General features: G+C 46.8%; 1 protein-coding gene across 5 annotated transcripts in view; it reads right to left on the bottom strand.

The window, feature by feature from the left end:
- The window catches only part of HENMT1 (HEN methyltransferase 1), a 191594-nt gene that overhangs the window by 29191 nt on the left and 139877 nt on the right, over positions 1 to 22526 (bottom strand). For all 5 annotated transcript variants that reach the window (XM_063940168.1, XM_063940172.1, XM_063940171.1 and 2 more), the window contains one exon: positions 5875 to 6009. In XM_063940168.1, the coding sequence (XP_063796238.1) occupies positions 5875 to 6009 (135 nt within the window). The remainder of the gene's footprint in view (positions 1 to 5874; positions 6010 to 22526) is intronic.

The raw sequence follows: 22526 nt of genomic DNA, 5'->3' as shown, positions 1-22526 counted from the left end.
AACCGGAACCACAATAGGTTGGTTGATGTGAAACACGGACACCACCTTAGGAAGAAATTGCTGACGAGTCCTGAGTTCAGCTCTGACCTCATGCAAAATTAAGTAGGGGCTCTTGTAAGACAACGCCCCCAACTCCGACACACATCTTGCTGAAGCCAAGGCCAATAGTGTGACGGTCTTCCATGTATGGTATTTTATGTCTACCTCCTGTAATGGTTCAAACCAGTCCGATTGGAGGAACTGCAGCACCAAATTGAAATCCCAAGGTGCTGTGGGAGGCACAAAGGGAGGTTAGATGTGCAGAACACCTTTTAAGAAGCCAACTGTTTCTGAAAGAAAATAAACAAGGCCGAAATCTGGACTGTTATGGAGCCTAGATGTAGGCCCACATCCACTCCCGACCCTTGACTAGGTGAAAAGTGTGTAGCCACCACAGGAGGGAGATCCTGGCTTTTGGGGACAGACGAATCCTCTGGTGCATGTGAAGATGCGATCCTGATCATTTGTCCAACAGATCCAGCTGGAAGGGCCTCGCATAAAACCTTCCGTACTGAATCGCCTCGTAAGAGGCCACCATTTTCCCCAGAAGGCATATGCAGAGATGCACCGAAATCCTGGTTGGCTTCAGGACAGCCCGAACCATCGACTGGATTATCACTGCCTTTTCCAAGGGAAGGAATACTTTCTGAGACTCTGTGTCCAGTATCATTCCCAGGAAATTAAGCCTCTGCGTTGGTTCTAGGTGAGATTTTGGTAGGTTCAGAATCCACCCATAATCCAGGAGTAGTCTGGTTGAGAGACCAATGTTCTCCAACAACTGCTCCCTGGACGGTGCCTTTATCAGAAGATCGTCCAGGTGCGGAATTATGTTCACTCCTTGTTTGCGGAGCAGTAACATCATCTCTGCCATCACCTTGGTGAACACCCTCGGCGCCGTGGAGAGACCAAATGGCAGGGCCTGGAACTGGTAGTGACAGTCCTGCAGTGCAAACCGTAGATAAGCCTGATGAGGCAGCCAGATCGGAATATGAAGGTACGCATCCTTCATATCCAGGGACACTAGGAATCCCCCCTCCTCCAGACCTGAGACCACCGCTCTCAGAGACTCCATCTTGAATTTGAACACTTGTAAGTACGGGTTTAACGACTTGAGGTTTAAAATCGGTCTTACCAAACCGTCCGGCTTCGGTAATACAAACAACCTGGAATAGTAACCCTTGGTTTGTAGATGAGGTGAATAACAAAATGGTAGTACTTTCAAATGAGCGCAGTAAGGAATAGAGTGCTGCCCAGGTCCAAAGACAAAGGAGACAAACACAAATCTCCAGCAATAGATACAAGAAAAAAGTGATATTGGACCCCTGGCGCACTGTAATCGTGGATGCTGTTTCTTACTCCTATTATTGAATGATGGAGTCAACATGTGCTGATTATCACACAACACTAGCAATATTTATTAAAACACAATCCCCAGCTGGGAATAGACAATGATAGTTAAAACAAACAGATATTAAAACAAATGTACAGAAATGCGGTGAATGGAAGGGGACCCAGTGCTTTCATAAAGTGCTTTTCATGCTTAAAGTCCTTCTTAAATTGAGAAAAAATCTCTCACCATATTGCATAGCCGCGGTGGGCTAGCTTTAAAGAGATAGCTGGGGTCCTAGGCTGAATTGCCCAGCACCACCGCAGCAGGCGTATCAGATTACAGTCACCGGTTCCCAAATCTCCACCAAGTCTGTCCTTATCCAAATAACGCGTTTCGGTCTTGTATTGGCCTTTCTCAAAGTTGGATAAGTGATGTCCTCTATGCTGGCTTTTTATTCCATTACTAATTACTGTATAACGAACAATAATTCGTTACTCCTGTTACTTCCAGGATCGTCCACCGGAAGTAATGCATATGCGTTCCAAATACCGGGGAAAGTCGGTGGAACGCAAAATAACACTTTCCCCGGTATTTGGAACGCATATGCATTACTTCCGGTGGACGATCCCGGATAAGGACAGACTTGGTGGAGATTTGGGAACCGGTGACTGTAAGCTGATACGCCTGCTGCGGTGGTGCTGGGCAATTCAGCCTAGGACCCCAGCTATCTCTTTAAAGCTAGCCCACCGCGGCTATGCAATATGGTGAGAGATTTTTTCTCAATTTAAGAAGGACTTTAAGCATGAAAAGCACTTTATGAAAGCACTGGGTCCCCTTCCATTCACCGCATTTCTGTACATTTGTTTTAATATCTGTTTGTTTTAACTATCATTGTCTATTCCCAGCTGGGGATTGTGTTTTAATAAATATTGCTAGTGTTGTGTGATAATCAGCACATGTTGACTCCATCATTCAATAATAGGAGTAAGAAACAGCATCCACGATTACAGTGCGCCAGGGGTCCAATATCACTTTTTTCTTGTAGATGAGGTGGAAAAGGAACAATGACCTGGGTCTGTAAAAGTTTTTGAATGGCATCCTGTAAGGTTATACTTGCCTCTTGTGAAACTGGTAAGCCTGATCTGAAGAATCTGTGAGGTGGGAGCTCCTGGAACTCCAGTCTGCAGACCTTGGATATAAGGTCTATAACCCAGGGATCCTGGCTCGAACTTGTCCAGACGTGACTGATGAATTTTAGCCAGGCTCCCACCTGCCTGTCTTCCAGGCATCGCGGTCCACCGTCATGCGGAAGGTTTTGAGAAAGCAGTGAACCGGCAGTAGCTGATTTCCGTAGTTTACCTCTAGCACCTCTGGCTGTGGTAAAAGAACCTCTGATCTTGCCCCTAAACTTGGCTGTCCGAAAGGACTGTAAATTGGATCCTAGCTGGGAAAGCTGCAAAAGGTAGGTATGTGGACTTACCCGCAGTAGCTTTGGAGATCCATTTGTCTAGTTCACCTCCAAATAAGGCCTCACCTGTGAAAGGTAGGCCCCTCCGCGTCCGCAGTCCACTGGCGTAGCCATAAGCTCCTGTGTGCTGACACTGCCATAGCTGTAGTGCATGCCTTAAGCAAGCCTATCTCTTTTATGGCTTCCACCATAAAGTTCACAGAGTCCTGTATATGTTGCAGGAGCAAAATAATTTCCTCTTGAGGTAAGGTGTCTAACTCCTCAATTAGGTTACCCGACCATTTAGCAATGGCTCGCGTAATCCACCCACATGCTATAGTGGGTCTCTGGGCCACCCCAGCAGTTGTATACAAATTAGTGATGAGCGGATTCGGTTTTACTCGGTTTTACTCGGTTCTCAAATGGCATCTTATTGGCTCACGGATGTCACGTGTTTTGGATAGCCAATAAGATGCCGTTTTGAGAACCGAGTAAAACCGAATCCGCTCATCACTAATACAAATATTTGAGCGTAGTCTCAATTTTTTGATCAGCAGCTTCTTTTAGGGAGGCTGCACCCGGGACAGGCAATACAATTTTCAGTGACAGCCTGGAGACTGATGCATCCACTATCGGTGGATTTTCCCATTTTTTTATATCCTCAGGAGGAAAAAGAGAAGATGATAACCTTTTGGGATTTTGAAATTTCTTATCTGGATTAATCCACGGTTCTTCAAACAGGATATTGAGTTCCTTTGACACAGGAAAAGTGGCTGAGGATTTTTTCTTTATATTACAGTAAGATTCCTCACTCTCCTCTGTCACCTTATCATGAATATTGAGGGCTTCCCTGGTAACATTTATGAGAGCCTCTATTCTTTGCAACAGAGTATCCTCCCCCACCTCACCCTCCTCCATTTCTGACTCCTCCTTATCATAGTCAGAGTGCAGGATATGGGCCAAAGAACGTTTTTGAGGATAATTGGCAGGGCACTGAGATGCTGGTTTGGGTACCGAGTCCTTTTTCATAAACTCAGCCATAGACTGTCTTAAGTATTGCGTCTCTTTCTCATTTCGAGATAATTTAGTAGGAATGGTGGAAATCATTCCCCTAATGGAGTCCAACCAAGCTGGTTCTTCCCCACTAGCCTGGGAAGGGATACTACACTGAGTACACACCAGTGAACCCCCTGGAGAAGAGGAACACTGTGTCTTACATGAAACACACTCTTTTTCTGACCTACTGTAGTAGTGACAGCACACACAAACAGGAAAAGGTTAAATACACAATAAACCCACAAAGAGCCCTTCCGGGGAGACACAGAGAGATTATGGAACCAGCACACGGCGCCCTTATCATAAATGCCAAGCTTAGCCAGGTCGCAGACTAAGTACCTAGATTAGGGACTCAGTATACTAATAAATCGCTCCCCCCCACTATGACCCCCTGGTACCGCTGAGGTAATCTGGAGTCTCTTCGTAGGAGTTGCGCATCCCTGTCAGTCAGCATCTGTGTCAACTGCAGTAGAGAAAATGGCGCTTGTGAGCTGCTGGATCCGCTCATAGTGAAGACCTGCCCCTTCAATGGCGCGCTGTCTTCCCGCTCTTCTTTATACTGGGTGTGTGTGTCTATGTGCATAAAATGGAGTAAACCTCCTGTTATGGCTGTGGTGCCAATCTTGGTACTGTGTACGCTGTAGTGTACACAGAGGGTAATTCCAAGTTGATCGCAGCAGAATTTTTGTTAGCAATTGGGCAAAACCATGTGCACTGCAGGGGAGGCAGATATAACATGTGCAGAGAGAGTTAGATTTGGGTGGGGTGTGTTCAATCTGCAATCTAATTTGCAGTGTAAAAAAAAAGCAGCCAGTATTTACCCTGCACAGAAACAAAATAACCCACCCAAATCTAACTCTTTCTGCACATGTTATATCTGCCTCCCCTGCAGTGCACATGGTTTTGCCCAATTGCTAAAAAATATCCTGCTGCGATCAACTTGGAATTACCCCCACAGTCAGAAGACTCAGGGGGTAATTCAGAATTGATCGCAGCAGCAAATTTGTTAGCAGTTGGGCAAAACCATGTGCACTGCAGGGGAGGCAGATATAACATTTGCAGAGAGAGTTACATTTGGGTTGGTTATATTGTTTCTGTGCAGGGCAAATACTGGCTGCTTTATTTTGACACTGCAATTTAGATTTCAGTTTGAACACACCCCACCCAAATTTAACTCTCTTTGCACATGTAATATCTGCCCCCCTGCAGTACACATGGATTTGCCCAACTGCTAACAAATTTGCTGCTGCAATCAACTCTGAATTAGGCTCTCAGTCTGCCCCGTTTAGAAGCCATGCGTCTCCGTACCCTTATGCCGCCAAAATGTCCAGCGACCCGCTAACCGGAACGCTGGCTTAGTACTCGCCACTCTTCTTTCTTCTGGCTCTGTTAGGTGTGGCGGCGTGCTGCGGGAATGTACGCTCTCCGTGGTGGTGCTTGCAAATAGTTCCCTCAGGAGCCAGTGCCCTGTCAGTGGGAAATGGGACCATTAACCCTGAGAGAGGTTGGGCCATTCCCCCCCTAAGTCCCACGAAGCCGGCAGGCTGGTGCCAACCAATCCTGCCTAAAAATAACAAACTTAGAAAATAAATGCAGAAAACTCTTCAGGAGCTACCAGAGACGTGACCGGCTCCTCCGGGCACATTTGCTAAACTGAGTCTGGTAGGAGGGGCATAGAGGGAGGAGCCAGCACACCTAATCAAACTTCTATAGTGCCCATGGCTCCTAGTGGATCCGTCTATACCCCATGGTACTAAATGGATTCCCAGTATCCCCTAGGAGTGTACGTAAGAGAAAGGGGAGTATGAGAGAAGGATAGTCTTTTTTTCTTAGTGCCCTGCCTCATAGGAGTAAAACAAAATACAAAGTGTGTTTTCCCACAACTGAAAAAAAACCTGATACCTGTAACAAAGACTTTAATATCTGCAACATTCCACAGTATATAGTAATTCAGAAACATGCTGCATACACTCTTAAAACTGGTATTCTGGATAATACTTACAGCTCAATGCATGTTATCAGGTCAAACCCAAGAAGTGCAGGGTCTTTTTCACACACAGAACCATGGTATAAAGTTACAGTTAAAGATCTGTTCAATGGCTCAAGGTAATTGGTTGGAAGAGGAGTCAGTGTATACCTAAAATCAAAGCAAAATAGATAATATTTTCCTTGAGTACATCAATGTTATAACAGTGACATATAGTTACAGAGATGTGTAGAATACAAGTTTAGTATTGTCTATTATGTATAGCAGGTAAATTTACTAATAAATCTTTCACATTACGTGACCTGGGAAGGACCCGGGACTTGTGCAGGTGCGACAAGCTTGAGACCCCTTTTAGACTGGCAGGCCAGACACGGCATATTGCTGCGTCAATGACGTCACCGCTTCAAGTGCGGAGGCGGTGCTTGGAGATCAGATGATCTCCAAGCTCCACCTGCTACCATACAGTGAACGGGTAGCGGGTCACATGGACCCGGCAAACTCGTTCACACTGCACTTCAACCCTGGTTAAACCCATGTAAAACCCTGCTTTAATAGTGGGTTGAAATACCTGGTTGCTCGACCCGAGTTATTTCCCCTGGCCCCTTTTACTGCACAAAACACAGATTGCTGCTCATTCACGTGCAATAACCCAGGTTATTTTTGGCAGTATGAAAGGGGTATATGTGCAACAGCATGAAAATTACATCATAAGGTGCAACTGACATGGTTGTGATGGTGTGCTCCTGGTTAACAGAAAATTAAATCTATTTTAGGTTATAATAAGATTTTAAACCTACTGGTAAATCTTTTTCTCATAGTCCGTAGAGGATGCTGGGGACTCCGTAAGGACCATGGGGTATAGATGGGCTCCGCAGGAGACATGGGCACTATAAAGAATTTTTAGAATGGGAGTGCACTGGCTCCTCCCTCTATGCCCCTCCTCCAGACCTCAGTTAGAGAAACTGTGCCCAGAGGAGATCGACAATACGAGGAAAGGATTTTGTTAATCTAAGGGCAAGATTCATACCAGCCCACACCATCCACACCGTATAACCTGGAATATACGCAACCAGTAAACAGTATGAACAAAACAGTATCAGCTAAAGACTGATCTCAACTGTAACATAACCCTTATGTAAGCAACAACTATATACAAGCCTTGCAGATTTTGTCCGCACCGGGATGGACGCCCAGCATCCTCTACGGACTAGGAGAAAAAGATTTACCGGTAGGTTTAAAATCGTATTTTTTCTTACGTCCTAGAGGATGCTGGGGACTCCGTAAGGACCATGGGGTTTATACCAAAGCTCCAGACCGGGCGGGAGAGTGCGGACGACTCTGCAGCACCGACTGAGCAAACGTAAGGTCCTCATCAGCCAGGGTATCAAACTTATAGAACCTTGCAAAGGTGTTTGAACCCGACCAGGTAGCTGCTCGGCAAAGCTGTAAAGCTGAGACGCCTCGGGCAGCCGCCCAAGAAGAGCCCAGCTTCCTAGTGGAATGGGCCTTTACCGAATTTGGTAACGGCAATCCTGCTGTACAATGAGCCTGCTGAATCGTGTTACAGATCCAGCGAGCAATAGTCTGCTTCGAAGCAGGAGCGCCAACTTTGTTGGCTGCATACAGGACAAACAGTGCTTCTGTTTTCCTAACCCGAGCCGTCCTGGCTACATAGATTTTTAAGGCCCTGACTACATCCAGGGACTTGGAATCCTCCAAGTCATCCGTAACCACAGGCACCACAATAGGTTGGTTCATATGAAATGAAGAAACCACCTTAGGCAAAAATTGAGGACGAGTCCTCAACTCTGCTCTATCCACATGGAAAATCAAATACGGGCTCTTGTGAGACAAGGCCACCAATTCAGACACCCGCCTTGCAGATGCCAAGGCCAACAACATGACCACCTTCCAAGTGAGAAATTTTAATTCAACCGTTTGAAGCGGCTCAAACCAATGAGACTTCAGGAACCTTAACACCACGTTAAGGTCCCATGGTGCTACTGGGGGCACAAAAGGAGGCTGGATATGCAGCACTCCCTTTACAAAAGTCTGGACTTCCGGGAGAGAAGCCAATTCCTTCTGAAAGAAAATAGACAGGGCCGAAATCTGTACCTTAATGGAGCCTAATTTTAGGCCCATATCCACTCCTGTCTGTAGAAAGTGGAGAAAACGGCCCAGATGGAAATCTTCCGTAGGAGCCTTCCTGGCTTCACATCAAGATACATACTTCCTCCAGATACGGTGATAATGTTTCGCCGTCACCTCCTTCCTAGCCTTTATCAGAGTAGGGATGACTTCCTCCGGAATACCTTTCCCAGCTAGGATTCGGCGTTCAACCGCCATGCCGTCAAACGTAACCGCGGTAAGTCTTGGAACACGCAGGGCCCCTGTTGCAACAGGTCCTCCCTGAGAGGAAGAGGCCACGGATTTTCTGTGAGCATCTCCTGAAGATCCGAATACCAGGCCCTTCGAGGCCAATCTGGGACAATGAGTATTGTCGGTACACTTTTTCGTCTTATGATTTTCAATACTTTTGAGATGAGAGGAAGAGGAGGAAACACATAGGGGGTAATTCCAAGTTGATCTCAGCAGGATTTTTTTTAGCAGTTGGGCAAAACCATGTGCACTGCAGGGGAGGCAGATATAACATGTGCGGAGAGAGTTAGATTTGGGTGTGGTGTGTTCAATCTGCAATCTAATTTGCAGTGTAAAAATAAAGCAGCCAGTATTTACCCTGCACAGAAACAATATAACCCACCCAAATCTAACTCTCTCTGCACATGTTAGATCTGCCTCCCCTGCAGTGCACATGGTTTTGCCCAACTACTAAAAAAAATCCTGCTGCGATCAACTTGGAATTACCCCCATAGACCGACTGAAACACCCATGGTGACACCAAGGCGTCCACCGCTGCTGCCTGAGGGTCCCTGGACCTGGCACAATACCTCTGAAGCTTCTTGTTGAGGCGTGATGCCATCATGTCTATTTGAGGAAGTCCCCAAAGACTTGTTATCTCTGCAAAGACTTCTTGATGAAGACCCCACTCTCTTGGATGGAGATCGTGTCTGCTGAGGAAGTCTGCTTCCCAGTTGTCCACTCCCGGAATGAATACCGCTGACAGAGCGCTTACATGATTTTCTGCCCAGTGCAGAATCCTGGTGGCTTCCGTCATTGCCACTCTGCTCCTTGTCCCGCCTTGGCGGTTTACATGAGCTACGGCTGTGACGTTGTCTGATTTAATCAGAACCGGTAGGTCGCGAAGAAGATTCTCCGCTTGTCATAGGCCGTTGTATATGGCCCTTAATTCCAGCACGTTGATGTGTAGACAAGCCTCCTGGCTTGACCACAGTCCCTGAAAATTCCTTCCTTGTGTGACTGCTCCCCAGCCTCGGAGGCTCGCGTCCGTTGTTATCAGAACCCAGTCTTGAATGCTGCATCTGCGACCCTCTAGAACGTGAGCACTCTGTAGCCACCACAGGACAGACACCCTGGCCCTGGGGGACAGGCTTATCTTCTGATGTATTTGTAGATGGGACCCCGACCACCTGTCCAGAAGGTCCCACTGAAATGTCCTCGCATGAAACCTGCCGAAGGGGATGTCCTCGTATGCTGCCACCATTTTTCCCAGAACTCGAGTGCATTGATGAACCGACACTCTTTTTGGTTTTAGCAGGTCTCTGACCATGTTCTGGAGGTCCTGGGCTTTTTCCATCGGGAGAAAAACCCTCTTCTGTTCCGTGTCCAGAATCATGCCTAGGAATGATAGCCGCGTCGTTGGGATCAATTGCGACTTTGGCAGATTTAGAATCCAACCGTGCTGTTGTAGCACTCTCAGGGAGAGTGCTACGCTTTTCAGCAATTGATCTCTCAATCTCGCTTTTATCAGGAGATCGTCCAAGTACGGGATAATTGTGACTCCCTGCCGGCGCAGGAGCACCATCATCTCCGCCATCACCTTGGTGAAAATCCTCGGGCCGTTGAAAGCCTAAATGGCAACGTCTGAAATTGGTAATGACAGTCCTGTACAGCGAATCTCAGGTACGCCTGATGAGGGGGATATATGGGGACATGAAGGTATGCATCCTTTATGTCGAGTGACACCATAAAATTCCCCCCTTCCAGACTGGAGATCACAGCCCGGAGCGATTCCATCTTGAATTTGAACTTTTTCAAGTACAGGTTTAGGGATTTTAGATTTAAAATGGGTCTGACCGAGCCATCCGGCTTCGGGACCACGAACAGGGTTGAATAGTACCCTTTCCCCTGTTGGACTAGAGGAACCGTGATAATCACTTGCTGTAGACACAGCTTTTGAATTGCAGCTAACACTACTGCCCTCTCTGGGGGAGAAGCTGGCAAGGCCGACTTGAAAAATCGTCGAGGGGGCCCCTCTTCGAATTCCAGTTTGTAGCCTTGGGATACAATTTCCATCGCCCAAGGATCCACGTCTGACAGAACCCAGACCTGGCTGAAGAGTCGAAGATGTGCCCCCACCGGCGCGGACCCCCTCAGTGGAGCCCCAGCGTCATGCGGTGGATTTAGTAGAAGCCGGGGAGGACTTCTGCTCCTGGGAACTAGCCGGAGCAGGTGCTCTCTTCCCTCTACCCTTACCTCTGGCGAGGAAAGATGAGCCCCGACCTCTTCTGGACTTATGCGGCCGAAAGGACTGCATCTGATATTGTGGAGTTTTCTTTTGCTGTGGGGGAACAAAAGGCAAAAAGGTAGATTTACCCGCGGTAGCTGTGGCAACCAGGTCCGCGAGACCTTCCCCAAATAAAACTTTGCCTTTGTATGGCAAAACCTCCATATGCTTTTTTGAGTCGGCATCACCCATCCATTGGCGGGTCCACAGGGCTCACCTAGCAGAAATCGCCATGGCGTTGGCTCTCGAACCTAGCAGCCCAACGTCTTTTTGAGCGTCCCTCATATATAAGACTGCGTCTTTAATGTGACCTAAGGTCAATAAAATGGTATCCCTGTCTAGGGTATCAAGGTCAGCTGACAAGGTATCTGTCCAAGCTGCAACTGCACTACACACCCATGCCGATGCTATTGCCGGTCTGAGCAAAGCACCTGTATGCGCATAAATAGATTTTAAAGTAGTTTCCTGTCTGCGATCAGCAGGATCCTTGAGGGCTGCCGTGTCCGGAGACGGTAGCGCCACCTTCTTGGACAGTCGTGTTAAAGCCTTGTCCACCCTGGGTGAGCATTCCCAACATACCCTGTCCTGTGCAGGGAAAGGATACGCCATAAGAATCCTTTTGGGAATCTGCAATTTTTTATCTGGAGTTTCCCAAGCTTTGTCAAATAACTCGTTAAGCTCATGAGATGGGGGAAAGGTTACCTCAGGTTTCTTTTCCTTATACATGCGCACCCTCGTGTCAGGAACCGAGGGGTCATCTGTGATATGCAAAACATCTTTTATTGCAATAATCATATAATGAATACTTTTGGCCACCCTTGGGTGTAACCTCACATCATCGTAGTCGACACTGGAGTCAGAATCCGTGTCGGTATCAGTGTCTACTATCTGGGATAGGGGTAGTTTTTGAGACCCAGAAGGGCCCTGTGACCCAGTCGAAGCCGTGGATTGACTCTCTGCTTTTTCCCTGGACTCTGCTTTGTCCAGTCTCTTATGTAATAAGGTCACATTTGCATTTAAAACATTCCACATGTCCATCCAATCATGAGTCGGCGTTGCCGACGGAGACACCACAATCATCTGCTCCACCTCCTCCTTAGCTGAGCCTTCTGCATCAGACACGCCGACACACTCGTACTGACACCCCCAGACACACAGGGATATAGTTCTAAGGAGACAGTTCCCCAATAAGGCCATTTGGAGAGACAGAGAGAGAGTATGCCAGTACACACCCAGTGCCAACTGACACTGGAAATAATTTCCCAGAGAATAGCGCTTTTATATATATTTACTGTGTAATACACTCACTGCGCCTTACAAGTCCCCCCCCCCCCCCCCCCTCTTTTCAGCCCTGTATCACCGTGTTCAACAGGGAAGAGACCAGGAACCAACTTCTCTGCAGATCTTTGTGGAGAAAATGGCGCTGGTTAGTGCTGAGGGACCAAGCTCCGTCCCCTCCAGCGGCGGGCTTCGGTCCCGCTCAAAGTATAAAAAACTGGCGGGGGATTTATATAATCACTGCCTCCGCAGCCCATAAACTTTAAAAGTACCAGATTTAGAGGTGTTTATTGCTGCCCAGGGCGCCCCCCCTGCGCCCGTCCGTGCCTGCCAGTGTGTGTTGTGTGTGGGAGCAATGGATCTGAAGTCTTCTGCCGCCTAAGATGTCTTCTTTCTTCTTATACTCACCCGGCTTCTATCTTCCGGCTCTGTGAGGAGGACGGCGACGCGGCTCTGGGACGAACGGCGAGGGGAGACCTGCGTTCTGACCCCCTCTGGAGCTAATGGTGTCCAGTAGCCTAAGAAGCAAAGCCTATCACTTAAGTAGGTCTGCTTCTCTCTCCTCAGTCCCACGATGCAGGGAGCCTGTTGCCAGCAGTGCTCCCTGAAAATAAAAAACCTAACAAAATTCTTTTTCAGAGAAACTCAGGAGAGCTCCCCTGTAATGCACCCAATCTCCTCTGGGCACAGGATCTAACTGAGGTCTGGAGGAGAGGCATAGAGGGAGGAGCCAGTGCACACCCATTCTAAAATTCTTTATAGTGCCCATGTCTCCTGCGGAGCCCGTCTATACCCCATGGTCCTTACAGAGTCCCCAGCATCCTCTAGGACGTAAGAGAAAAATGGTTTCTTGATTCAAAGGGTCATTTCCAATTATTACAAAGTTCTGTGCTAGGTCTGAAATATATATGGTTTGCAAAGGTGAAAATCCCCTCTCAAATACAGTCTACAGTCACATTGGGACTGTCCCTCCTTATTAATATAAATGTTTTTATTTTTTCTTCAAACAAATGTGTAGATGCAGGTCTTTTTGTGTTGGCCTTGTTACTACAATTGATGAACCTTGAACATTATGCAGTGGGCACACAACTGTATAGTGTTCATGCTAAGGTGAACTGCAGGCAGGGCGCTGGCTGGGAAGGGGCCAAACAGTGGATGTGGCCTCTCAGGGAGGGGCGTGTTCTCATGAAACCCCCTCTGTTCATCCCTCTTGGGGGCGTGATCAGCACCTAAAAACATGCTGGGCTGCCCCAAGCTCTCCCCTCACTGTGAATAGATACTGTGTACATCCATCCACCAGCAGGAAGCGCTACACTGCAACTTTTGGCAGGATGCTTTAGCGGGGTGCCGCCATAAGGGCAGGGTGCATTTTGTCATATTAAGATAAGAAAGAGTGCAGCACCCCTGTGAAATAGCCTAGTGTGTGAACACTAGCTGTATATGGTTGGTATGTGGTGAATCTGATTATGATGACCATATAACTGTACTGGGTGGGTGTGGTGCAATATATAGCTTGACTTTTATTAGCACAGGGCTGAATATGGTGGAATTAAGGTTGTTATACTGGGCATAATGCAATAACAGCTGTGGTTGTTTCAAGGTTATTAAGCTGGGCACAAAGATATCTATGATGGACATGTGGTTGTATATGCAAGTTAATGAACATTTGCTATTGGTGGAAAAACCTTTCAGTGAAATAGGCATCAAGAGAAGATAACATAGGGTAATAGGATATGGTTAATTGTATACACGGGCTTCTAACATTTGAAATGATAGTATGATATTAAGGCACATGGATATTTCGTAGATGTTTTTATAAGAGAATATGAGCTCATTGTGCTCCCTGCAAGATATGGAAGGAATAAAAGCAAAAAAATGAATGGCCTCATATTACCCCATTTTCAACTTTTTCATTAGCTTATGCACTCAAACTTAATTGAAGTACAATAATTCAATGAAAAAGAATTACTTTTACCATTTTTTTATTTTTTATTTAAAGTAGTCCCAAATGACCCCCAAATCACCTTTATTTCTAATTTTTTGCAATTTTCAGTTAATTCCTTTGTAATTAAACAAATGTCATAAACTTTTTTACATCATGTTACTTTAAAAAAAAATGCACAAATCAGCCATTTGACACCTTTTAAAAGCATATGATCCTGCTAACGAAGTTATCACTTTTTGGGGTCAGGTAGGTCTCCCCACTTTTTCATGCTCTTTTCCCAGTTCACTATTTGGACAAAATTCGCACAACCTCCCTGCGAATAGTGCGAATTGGCATTTCTAATTGAACTGTGCGTTTTTCGGATGTGTACATGAAGGTGAAGTGTGCAAGTTTATGCAAGTTTGCCTTCCGCAAACTTGCACCTAAATGAATTTCCCCCTCTGTGTATAAAGACAACTTTTCTTGGAAGGACGAGAGACATTACATAAATACACAGCTGTAATATCTGAAATACCGACAAATAACCAATTACGTATATCAACAAATAAGCCGTCACGGTGGATAGTTATAAAGTCTCAACCAAATTTCATTAGAAGAAACAAGGGGGAAGGGGAGGAAAAGGGAGGGAAAGACATGGGAAGGCTTAGCTGGACGAGTCCAAATATGAGTGGCTAAAGGGACAAAACTGCATGGGGGACCTGGAAGTGGGACGTCCAAGGTTCACAAATTTTAGTAAAACTCTTAGATGAGTCCTGCAGGATATAGTTATGTGTTCCATGGAATGGATGTGCCAAATTTTAGCTACGATCTCTCCAATGGTAGACACGTCAGTTTTTTCCATGCTGAAGCAATATTGCATCTGGCTGCCAGTACCATGTGCGAAAATAATTTATACTGGTGTGGGATCAGAAATGATCACTGCAACCATTTTGTCCTGAACTCTTCTAATGCATGTTTGAGCTTATAGTCTGTGCTCAAATCATAGTCATTCAAATGTAATTATACAGTATTTCTGTAAAGAAGGTCTTTGTTTAAAGAATCTGACTAGACAGCTGGTGATAGTGAAGAAATATGTATCCAATTATACATATTGAGAGGGTGAGAATGAGATAACTGTAAAAGGGAGTATGAGCCCAGGTTTTGATAATAACACCTGCAGCCTGAATTATTACTGTTAGTCGAGGTCGGCATACATGCTTTACTGATAAGAGATGATGTATTTCTGAATTTATTAATTGAAGTTTTTTTTGCATAGTGTAATACTGCCCTCTAGTGACTATATATTATGCTTAAAGTTAATAATGAGTATAATTACATATTTATGTATAATCAAGATAAGCAAATATTTGGACATGCTCAGATATGTGTTTCTTTGTCTATATGCTAAACAGGAGCTAAACAGTGTTATAAAATAAACCAACTGCATTGTAAGAAAGTAGAGTACTTTGGTTACACAACTGAGTGTTTGTGTCCAATTCCTCTCCAGCTGCAATTACAGGTAACTGCTAGAATTACTAATTTTACTAAGAGAAAATATTTGGGACTGAAAGGAACAAGAATGCCTACGATGGAGCTCGCGAGAGCCCAAATCTGTTTTCATAAAGGAACCAATTTCAAGCAACTTCACAAAATGTGTCAACACGAACCAGTGTCTGTCCCACAACGCCAACAGAGAGTGGAAATCTTGGGGTACATTTTGTTTAATCTAGTCGGCACATAGTACCATCTGTAGAACAATTTATAAGCGTTTTCTTTTAAACATACACAGATAGAACTAGAGGCCATGTTAGAGTATATTTCTTTCCAGTCTTCGTTAGAACTGGTAGAGTTTGAAATAAATATAAATGTCTTGGTAATAGGATCATTTTGTCGGTGATGATTTGGCCAATCCAGGAAATATAGCAGCCTCCATAACCATTGAAAAGGATATGTTTTCTTTAACGTAGTTTTAGTTTCTTGGGATATATAGAAGGACCTCAGTTTTTTCGTGTATTAATTTTGTAACCGGAGAGTACACCGTACTCCACAATTTCCCAAAAGACATGGGGAAGGGAATGAGCTGGGTCAGAAATAGTAAGTAGGATATCGTCCACATAAAGCGCTATTTTGTGTTCAACGGAGCCCACCCTAATACCCTTTATGTTTGGGTTAGCTCATATACGTGACGTAATTGGCTCTATCAGGGCACATATCAAGGGGGGAAAGGAACATCCCTGCCGTGTCCCATTGGATATTGAAATGGGGGGAGGGGAACCCGTTGGCCAGCACAGATGCCATAAGGCTACCATACAAAGCAGCCACATCTTGGTGAAAAATAGGATTTTAATTACCTACCGGTAAATCCTTTTCTCATAGTCCATAAGGGATACTGGGGAGACTTAGTAAGATAGGGTATAGACGGGGTCCAAAGGAGCCGGTGCACTTTAAATTTCTTCACTGTGTATGCTGGCTCCTCCCCTCTATGCCCCCTCCCACATGCAGTTATAGGTAAAACAGTGCCCGAAGGAGAAAGGACATATATGAGAGAAGGAACATGACAACAAAGAGTGGTGAGATTTAACACCAGCACACCACGAACATATAACAACCAGCAACAGCTGGCAACAATAACAGCAACAGCTGAACAGGTAACCACATAACAGAGAACCTGCAGAAAAGTCAATGCACTGAGGCGGACGCCCAATGGCCCTCATTCTGAGTTGTTCGCTCGCTAGCTACTTTTAGCAGAAATGCAAACGCAAAGCCGCCGCCCTCTGGGAGTGTATCTTAGCATAGAAGAATTGCTAACGAAAGATTAGCAATTCTGCTATTAAGTATTTCCTTGCAGTTTCTGAATAGCTCCAGACCTACTCCTAGATTGCGATCACCTCAGTCCGTTTAGTTCCTGGTTTGACGTCACAAACACGCCCTGCGTCAGGCCAGCCACTCCTCCGTTTCTCCAGCCACTCCTGCATTTTCTGCTGGCACGCCTGCGTTTAGCACACTCCCTGAAAACGGCCAGTTTCCGCCCAGAAACACCCACTTCCTGTCAATCACACTACGATCAGCAGAGCGATTGAAAAGCTTTGATCGCCCGTGAGAAAAAATAAGAATTTAATTACCGATAATTCTATTTCTCGGAGTCCGTAGTGGATGCTGGGGTTCCTGAAAGGACCATGGGGAATAGCGGCTCCGCAGGAGACAGGGCACAAAAAGTAAAGCTTTATGATCAGGTGGTGTGTACTGGCTCCTCCCCCTATGACCCTCCTCCAAGCCTCAGTTAGGTACTGTGCCCGGACGAGCGTACACAATAAGGAAGGATTTATGAATCCCGGGTAAGACTCATACCAGCCACACCAATCACACCGTACAACCTGTGATCTAAACCCAGTTAACAGTATGATAACAGCGGAGCCTCTGAAAAGATGGCTCACAACAATAATAACCCGATTTTTGTAACTATGTACAAGTAATGCAGATAATCCGCACTTGGGATGGGCGCCCAGCATCCACTACGGACTCCGAGAAATAGAATTATCGGTAAGTAAATTCTTATTTTCTCTATCGTCCTAGTGGATGCTGGGGTTCCTGAAAGGACCATGGGGATTATACCAAAGCTCCCAAACGGGCGGGAGAGTGCGGATGACTCTGCAGCACCGAATGAGAGAACTCCAGGTCCTCCTTAGCCAGGGTATCAAATTTGTAGAATTTTACAAACGTGTTCTCCCCCGACCACGTAGCCGCTCGGCAGAGTTGTAATGCCGAGACCCCTCGGGCAGCCGCCCAAGAAGAACCCACCTTCCTTGTGGAGTGGGCTTTTACCGATTTTGGCTGTGGCAGGCCTGCCACAGAATGTGCAAGCTGAATCGTACTACAAATCCAGCGAGCAATAGTCTGCTTAGACGCAGGAGCGCCCAACTTGTTGGGAGCATATAGTATAAACAGCGAGTCAGATTTCCTGACTCCAGCTGTCCTTGAAATGTATATTTTTAAAGCTCTGACAACGTCCAACAACTTGGAGTCCTCCAAGTCGCTTGTAGCCGCAGGCACTACAATAGGTTGGTTCAGATGAAATGCTGACACCACCTTAGGGAGAAAATGCGGACGAGTCCGCAGTTCTGCCCTGTCCGAATGGAAAATCAGATATGGGCTTTTGTAAGATAAAGCTGCCAGTTCTGACACTCTCCTGGCCGAAGCCAGGGCTAGTAGCATGGTCACTTTCCATGTGAGATATTTCAAATCCACAGTTTTTAGTGGTTCAAACCAATGAGATTTGAGAAAGTCCAAAACAACATTGAGATCCCACGGTGCCACTGGAGGCACCACAGGGGGCTGTATATGCAGCACTCCCTTAACAAAAGTCTGGACTTCAGGAACTGAAGCCAATTCTTTTTGGAAGAAAATCGACAGGGCCGAAATTTGAACCTTAATAGATCCCAATTTGAGACCCATAGACAATCCTGATTGCAGGAAATGTAGGAATCGACCCAGTTGAAATTCCTCCGTCGGAGCACTCCGATCCTCGCACCACGCAACATATTTTCGCCAAATGCGGTGATAATGTTGCGCGGTTACTTCCTTCCTTGCTTTAATCAAAGTAGGAATGACTTCTTCCGGCATGCCTTTTTCCTTTAGGATCCGGCGTTCAACCGCCATGCCGTCAAACGCAGCCGCGGTAAGTCTTGAAACAGACAGGGACCCTGCTGAAGCAAGTCCCTTCTCAGAGGTAGAGGCCACGGATCTTCCGTGATCATCTCTTGAAGTTCCGGGTACCAAGTCCTTCTTGGCCAATCCGGAACCACTAGTATCGTTCTTACGCCTCTTTGCCGTATAATTCTCAATACTTTTGGTATGAGAGGCAGAGGAGGAAACACATACACCGACTGGTACACCCAAGGCGTTACCAGCGCGTCCACAGCTATTGCCTGCGGATCTCTTGACCTGGCGCAATACCTGTCCAGTTTTTTGTTGAGGCGAGACGCCATCATGTCCACCATTGGTCTTTCCCAACGGGTTACCAGCATGTGGAAAACTTCTGGATGAAGTCCCCACTCTCCCGGGTGAAGGTCGTGTCTGCTGAGGAAGTCTGCTTCCCAGTTGTCCACTCCCGGGATGAACACTGCTGACAGTGCTATCACATGATTCTCTGCCCAGCGAAGAATCCTTGCAGCTTCTGCCATTGCACTCCTGCTTCTTGTGCCGCCCTGTCTGTTCACATGGGCGACTGCCGTGATGTTGTCCGACTGGATCAACACCGGTTTTCCTTGAAGCAGAGGTTCTGCCTGGCTTAGAGCATTGTAGATTGCTCTTAGTTCCAGAATGTTTATGTGAAGAGACGTTTCCAGGCTCGACCACACGTCCTGGAAGTTTCTTCCTTGTGTGACTGCTCCCCAGCCTCTCAGGCTGGCGTCCGTGGTCACCAGGATCCAATCCTGTATGCCGAATCTGCGGCCCTCCAATAGATGAGCACTCTGCAACCACCACAGAAGAGATACCCTTGTCCTTGGAGACAGGGTTATCCGCTGGTGCATCTGAAGATGCGACCCTGACCATTTGTCCAACAGATCCCTCTGGAAAATTCTTGCGTGGAATCTGCCGAATGGAATTGCTTCGTAAGAAGCCACCATTTTTCCCAGGACTCTTGTGCATTGATGTACAGACACCTTTCCTGGTTTTAGGAGGTTCCTGACAAGCTCGGATAACTCCTTGGCTTTTTCCTCCGGGAGAAAAACCTTTTTCTGAACCGTGTCCAGAATCATCCCTAGGAACAGCAGACGTGTTGTCGGAATTAACTGGGATTTTGGAATATTCAGAATCCACCCGTGCTGTTTTAGCACTTCTTGAGACAGTGCTAATCCCATCTCTAGCTGTTCTCTGGACCTTGCCCTTATTAGGAGATCGTCCAAGTATGGGATAATTAATACGCCTTTTCTTCGAAGAAGAATCATCATCTCGGCCATTACCTTGGTAAAGACCCGAGGTGCCGTGGACAATCCGAACGGCAGCGTCTGAAACTGATAGTGACAGTTCTGTACGACGAACCTGAGGTACCCCTGGTGTGAGGGGTAAATTGGAACGTGGAGATACGCATCCTTGATGTCCAAGGATACCATAAAGTCCCCTTCTTCCAGGTTCGCTATCACTGCTCTGAGTGACTCCATCTTGAACTTGAACTTCTTTATGTACAGGTTCAAGGATTTCAGATTTAGAATAGGTCTTACCGAGCCATCCGGCTTCGGTACCACAAATAGAGTGGAATAATACCCCTTTCCTTGTTGTAAAAGGGGTACCTTGACTATCACCTGCTGAGAGTACAGCTTGTGAATGGCTTCCAAGACCGTCACCCTGTCGGAGGGGGACGTTGGTAAAGCAGACTTCAGGAAACGGCGAGGTGGATCCGTCTCTAGTTCCAACCTGTACCCCTGAGATATTATCTGCAGGATCCAGGGATCTACCTGCGAGTGAGCCCACTGCGCGCTGAAATTCTTGAGACGACCCCCCACCGCCCCCGAGTCCGCTTGAGAAGCCCCAGCGTCATGCTGAGGCTTTTGTAGAAGCGGGGGAGGGCTTCTGTTCCTGGGAAGGAGCTGCCTGTTGCTGTCTCTTCTGCCTCGTGGCAGATATGAATATCCCTTTGCTCTCTTGTTTTTAAAGGAACGAAAGGGCTGCGGTTGAAAAGTCGGTGTCTTTTTCTGTTGGGGAGTGACTTGAGGTAAAAAGGTGGATTTCCCGGCTGTAGCCGTGGCCACCAAATCCGATAGACCGACACCAAATAACTCCTCCCCTTTATACGGCAAAACTTCCATATGCCGTTTTGAGTCCGCATCGCCTGACCACTGTCGCGTCCATAAACTTCTTCTGGCCGAAATGGACATAGCACTTACCCGTGATGCCAGTGTGCAGATATCCCTCTGTGCATCACGCATATAAAGAAATGCATCCTTTATTTGCTCTAAAGACAGTAAAACATTGTCCCTATCCAGGGTATCAATATTTTCAATCAGGGACTCTGACCAAGCTACCCCAGCACTGCACATCCAGGCTGTCGCTATAGCTGGTCGTAGTATAACACCTGTATGTGTGTATATACTTTTTTGGATATTTTCCATCCTCCTATCTGCTGGATCTTTAAGTGCGGCCGTCTCAGGAGAGGGTAACGCCACTTGTTTTGATAAGCGTGTGAGCGCCTTGTCCACCCTAGGAGGTGTTTCCCAGCGCGCCCTAACCTCTGGCGGGAAAGGGTATAAAGCCAATAACTTCTTTGAAATTAGCATTTTTTTATCGTGGGCAACCCACGCTTCATCACACACCTCATTTAATTCATCTGATTCAGGAAAAACTATAGGTAGTTTTTTCACACCCCACATGATACCCTGTTTTGTGGTACCTGTAGTATCAGCAATATGTAACGCCTCCTTCATTGCCAAAATCATATAACGTGTGGCCCTACTAGAAAATACGGTTGATTCGTCACCGTCGCCACTGGAATCAGTGCCTGTGTCTGGGTCTGTGTCGACCGACTGAGGCAAAGGGCGTTTTACAGCCCCTGACGGTGTTTGAGGCGCCTGGACAGGCACTAATTGATTGTCCGGCCGTCTCATGTCGTCAAACGACTGCTTTAGCGTGTTGACACTATCCCGTAATTCCATAAATAAAGGCATCCATTCTGGTGTCGACCCCCTAGGAGGTGACATCCCCATATTTGGCAATTGCTCCGCCTCCACACCAATATCGTCCTCATACATGTCGACACACACGTACCGACACACAGCAGACACACAGGGAATGCTCTTAACGAAGACAGGACCCCACTAGCCCTTTGGGGAGACAGAGGGAGAGTTTGCCAGCACACACCAAAAGCGCTATATATGACAGGGATAGCCTTATAATAAGTGCTCCCTGTATAGCTGCTTTAATAATATAGTTTTGCCACAATTTTGCCCCCCCTCTCTTGTTTTACCCTGTTTCTGTAGTGCAGTGCAGGGGAGAGCCTGGGAGCCTTCCTGACCAGCGGAGCTGTGTGAGGAAAATGGCGCTGTGTGCTGAGGAGATAGGCCCCGCCCCTTTTTCGGCGGGCTCGTCTCCCGCTCTTTAGTGGATTCTGGCAGGGGTTAAATATCTCCATATAGCCCCCGGAGGCTATATGTGAGGTATTTTTAGCCAAAAAAGGTTTTCATTTGCCTCCCAGGGCGCCCCCCTCCCAGCGCCCTGCACCCTCAGTGACTGCCGTGTGAAGTGTGCTGAGAGGAAAATGGCGCACAGCTGCAGTGCTGTGCGCTACCTTAAGAAGACTGAGGAGTCTTCTGCCGCCGATTCTGGACCTCTTCTCGTTTCAGCATCTGCAAGGGGGCCGGCGGCGAGGCTCCGGTGACCATCCAGGCTGTACCTGTGATCGTCCCTCTGGAGCTAATGTCCAGTAGCCAAGAAGCCAATCCATCCTGCACGCAGGTGAGTTCACTTCTTCTCCCCTAAGTCCCTCGTTGCAGTGATCCTGTTGCCAGCAGGACTCACTGTAAAATAAAAAACCTAAGCTAAACTTTTCTAAGCAGCTCTTTAGGAGAGCCACCTAGATTGCACCCTTCTCGGCCGGGCACAAAAATCTAACTGAGGCTTGGAGGAGGGTCATAGGGGGAGGAGCCAGTACACACCACCTGATCATAAAGCTTTACTTTTTGTGCCCTGTCTCCTGCGGAGCCGCTATTCCCCATGGTCCTTTCAGGAACCCCAGCATCCACTAGGACGATAGAGAAATAGCATAGTTTTGTGTAAAATTGCTTAGCGCGTGCGCCCTGCTGTGCATACGCAGGCGCAGAACTTCTG

The sequence above is a fragment of the Pseudophryne corroboree genome, chromosome 9 (genome assembly GCF_028390025.1).
Source record: "Pseudophryne corroboree isolate aPseCor3 chromosome 9, aPseCor3.hap2, whole genome shotgun sequence".
NCBI classification, from domain to species: domain Eukaryota; kingdom Metazoa; phylum Chordata; class Amphibia; order Anura; family Myobatrachidae; genus Pseudophryne; species Pseudophryne corroboree.
This window is presented reverse-complemented; position numbering and strand designations above follow the sequence as displayed.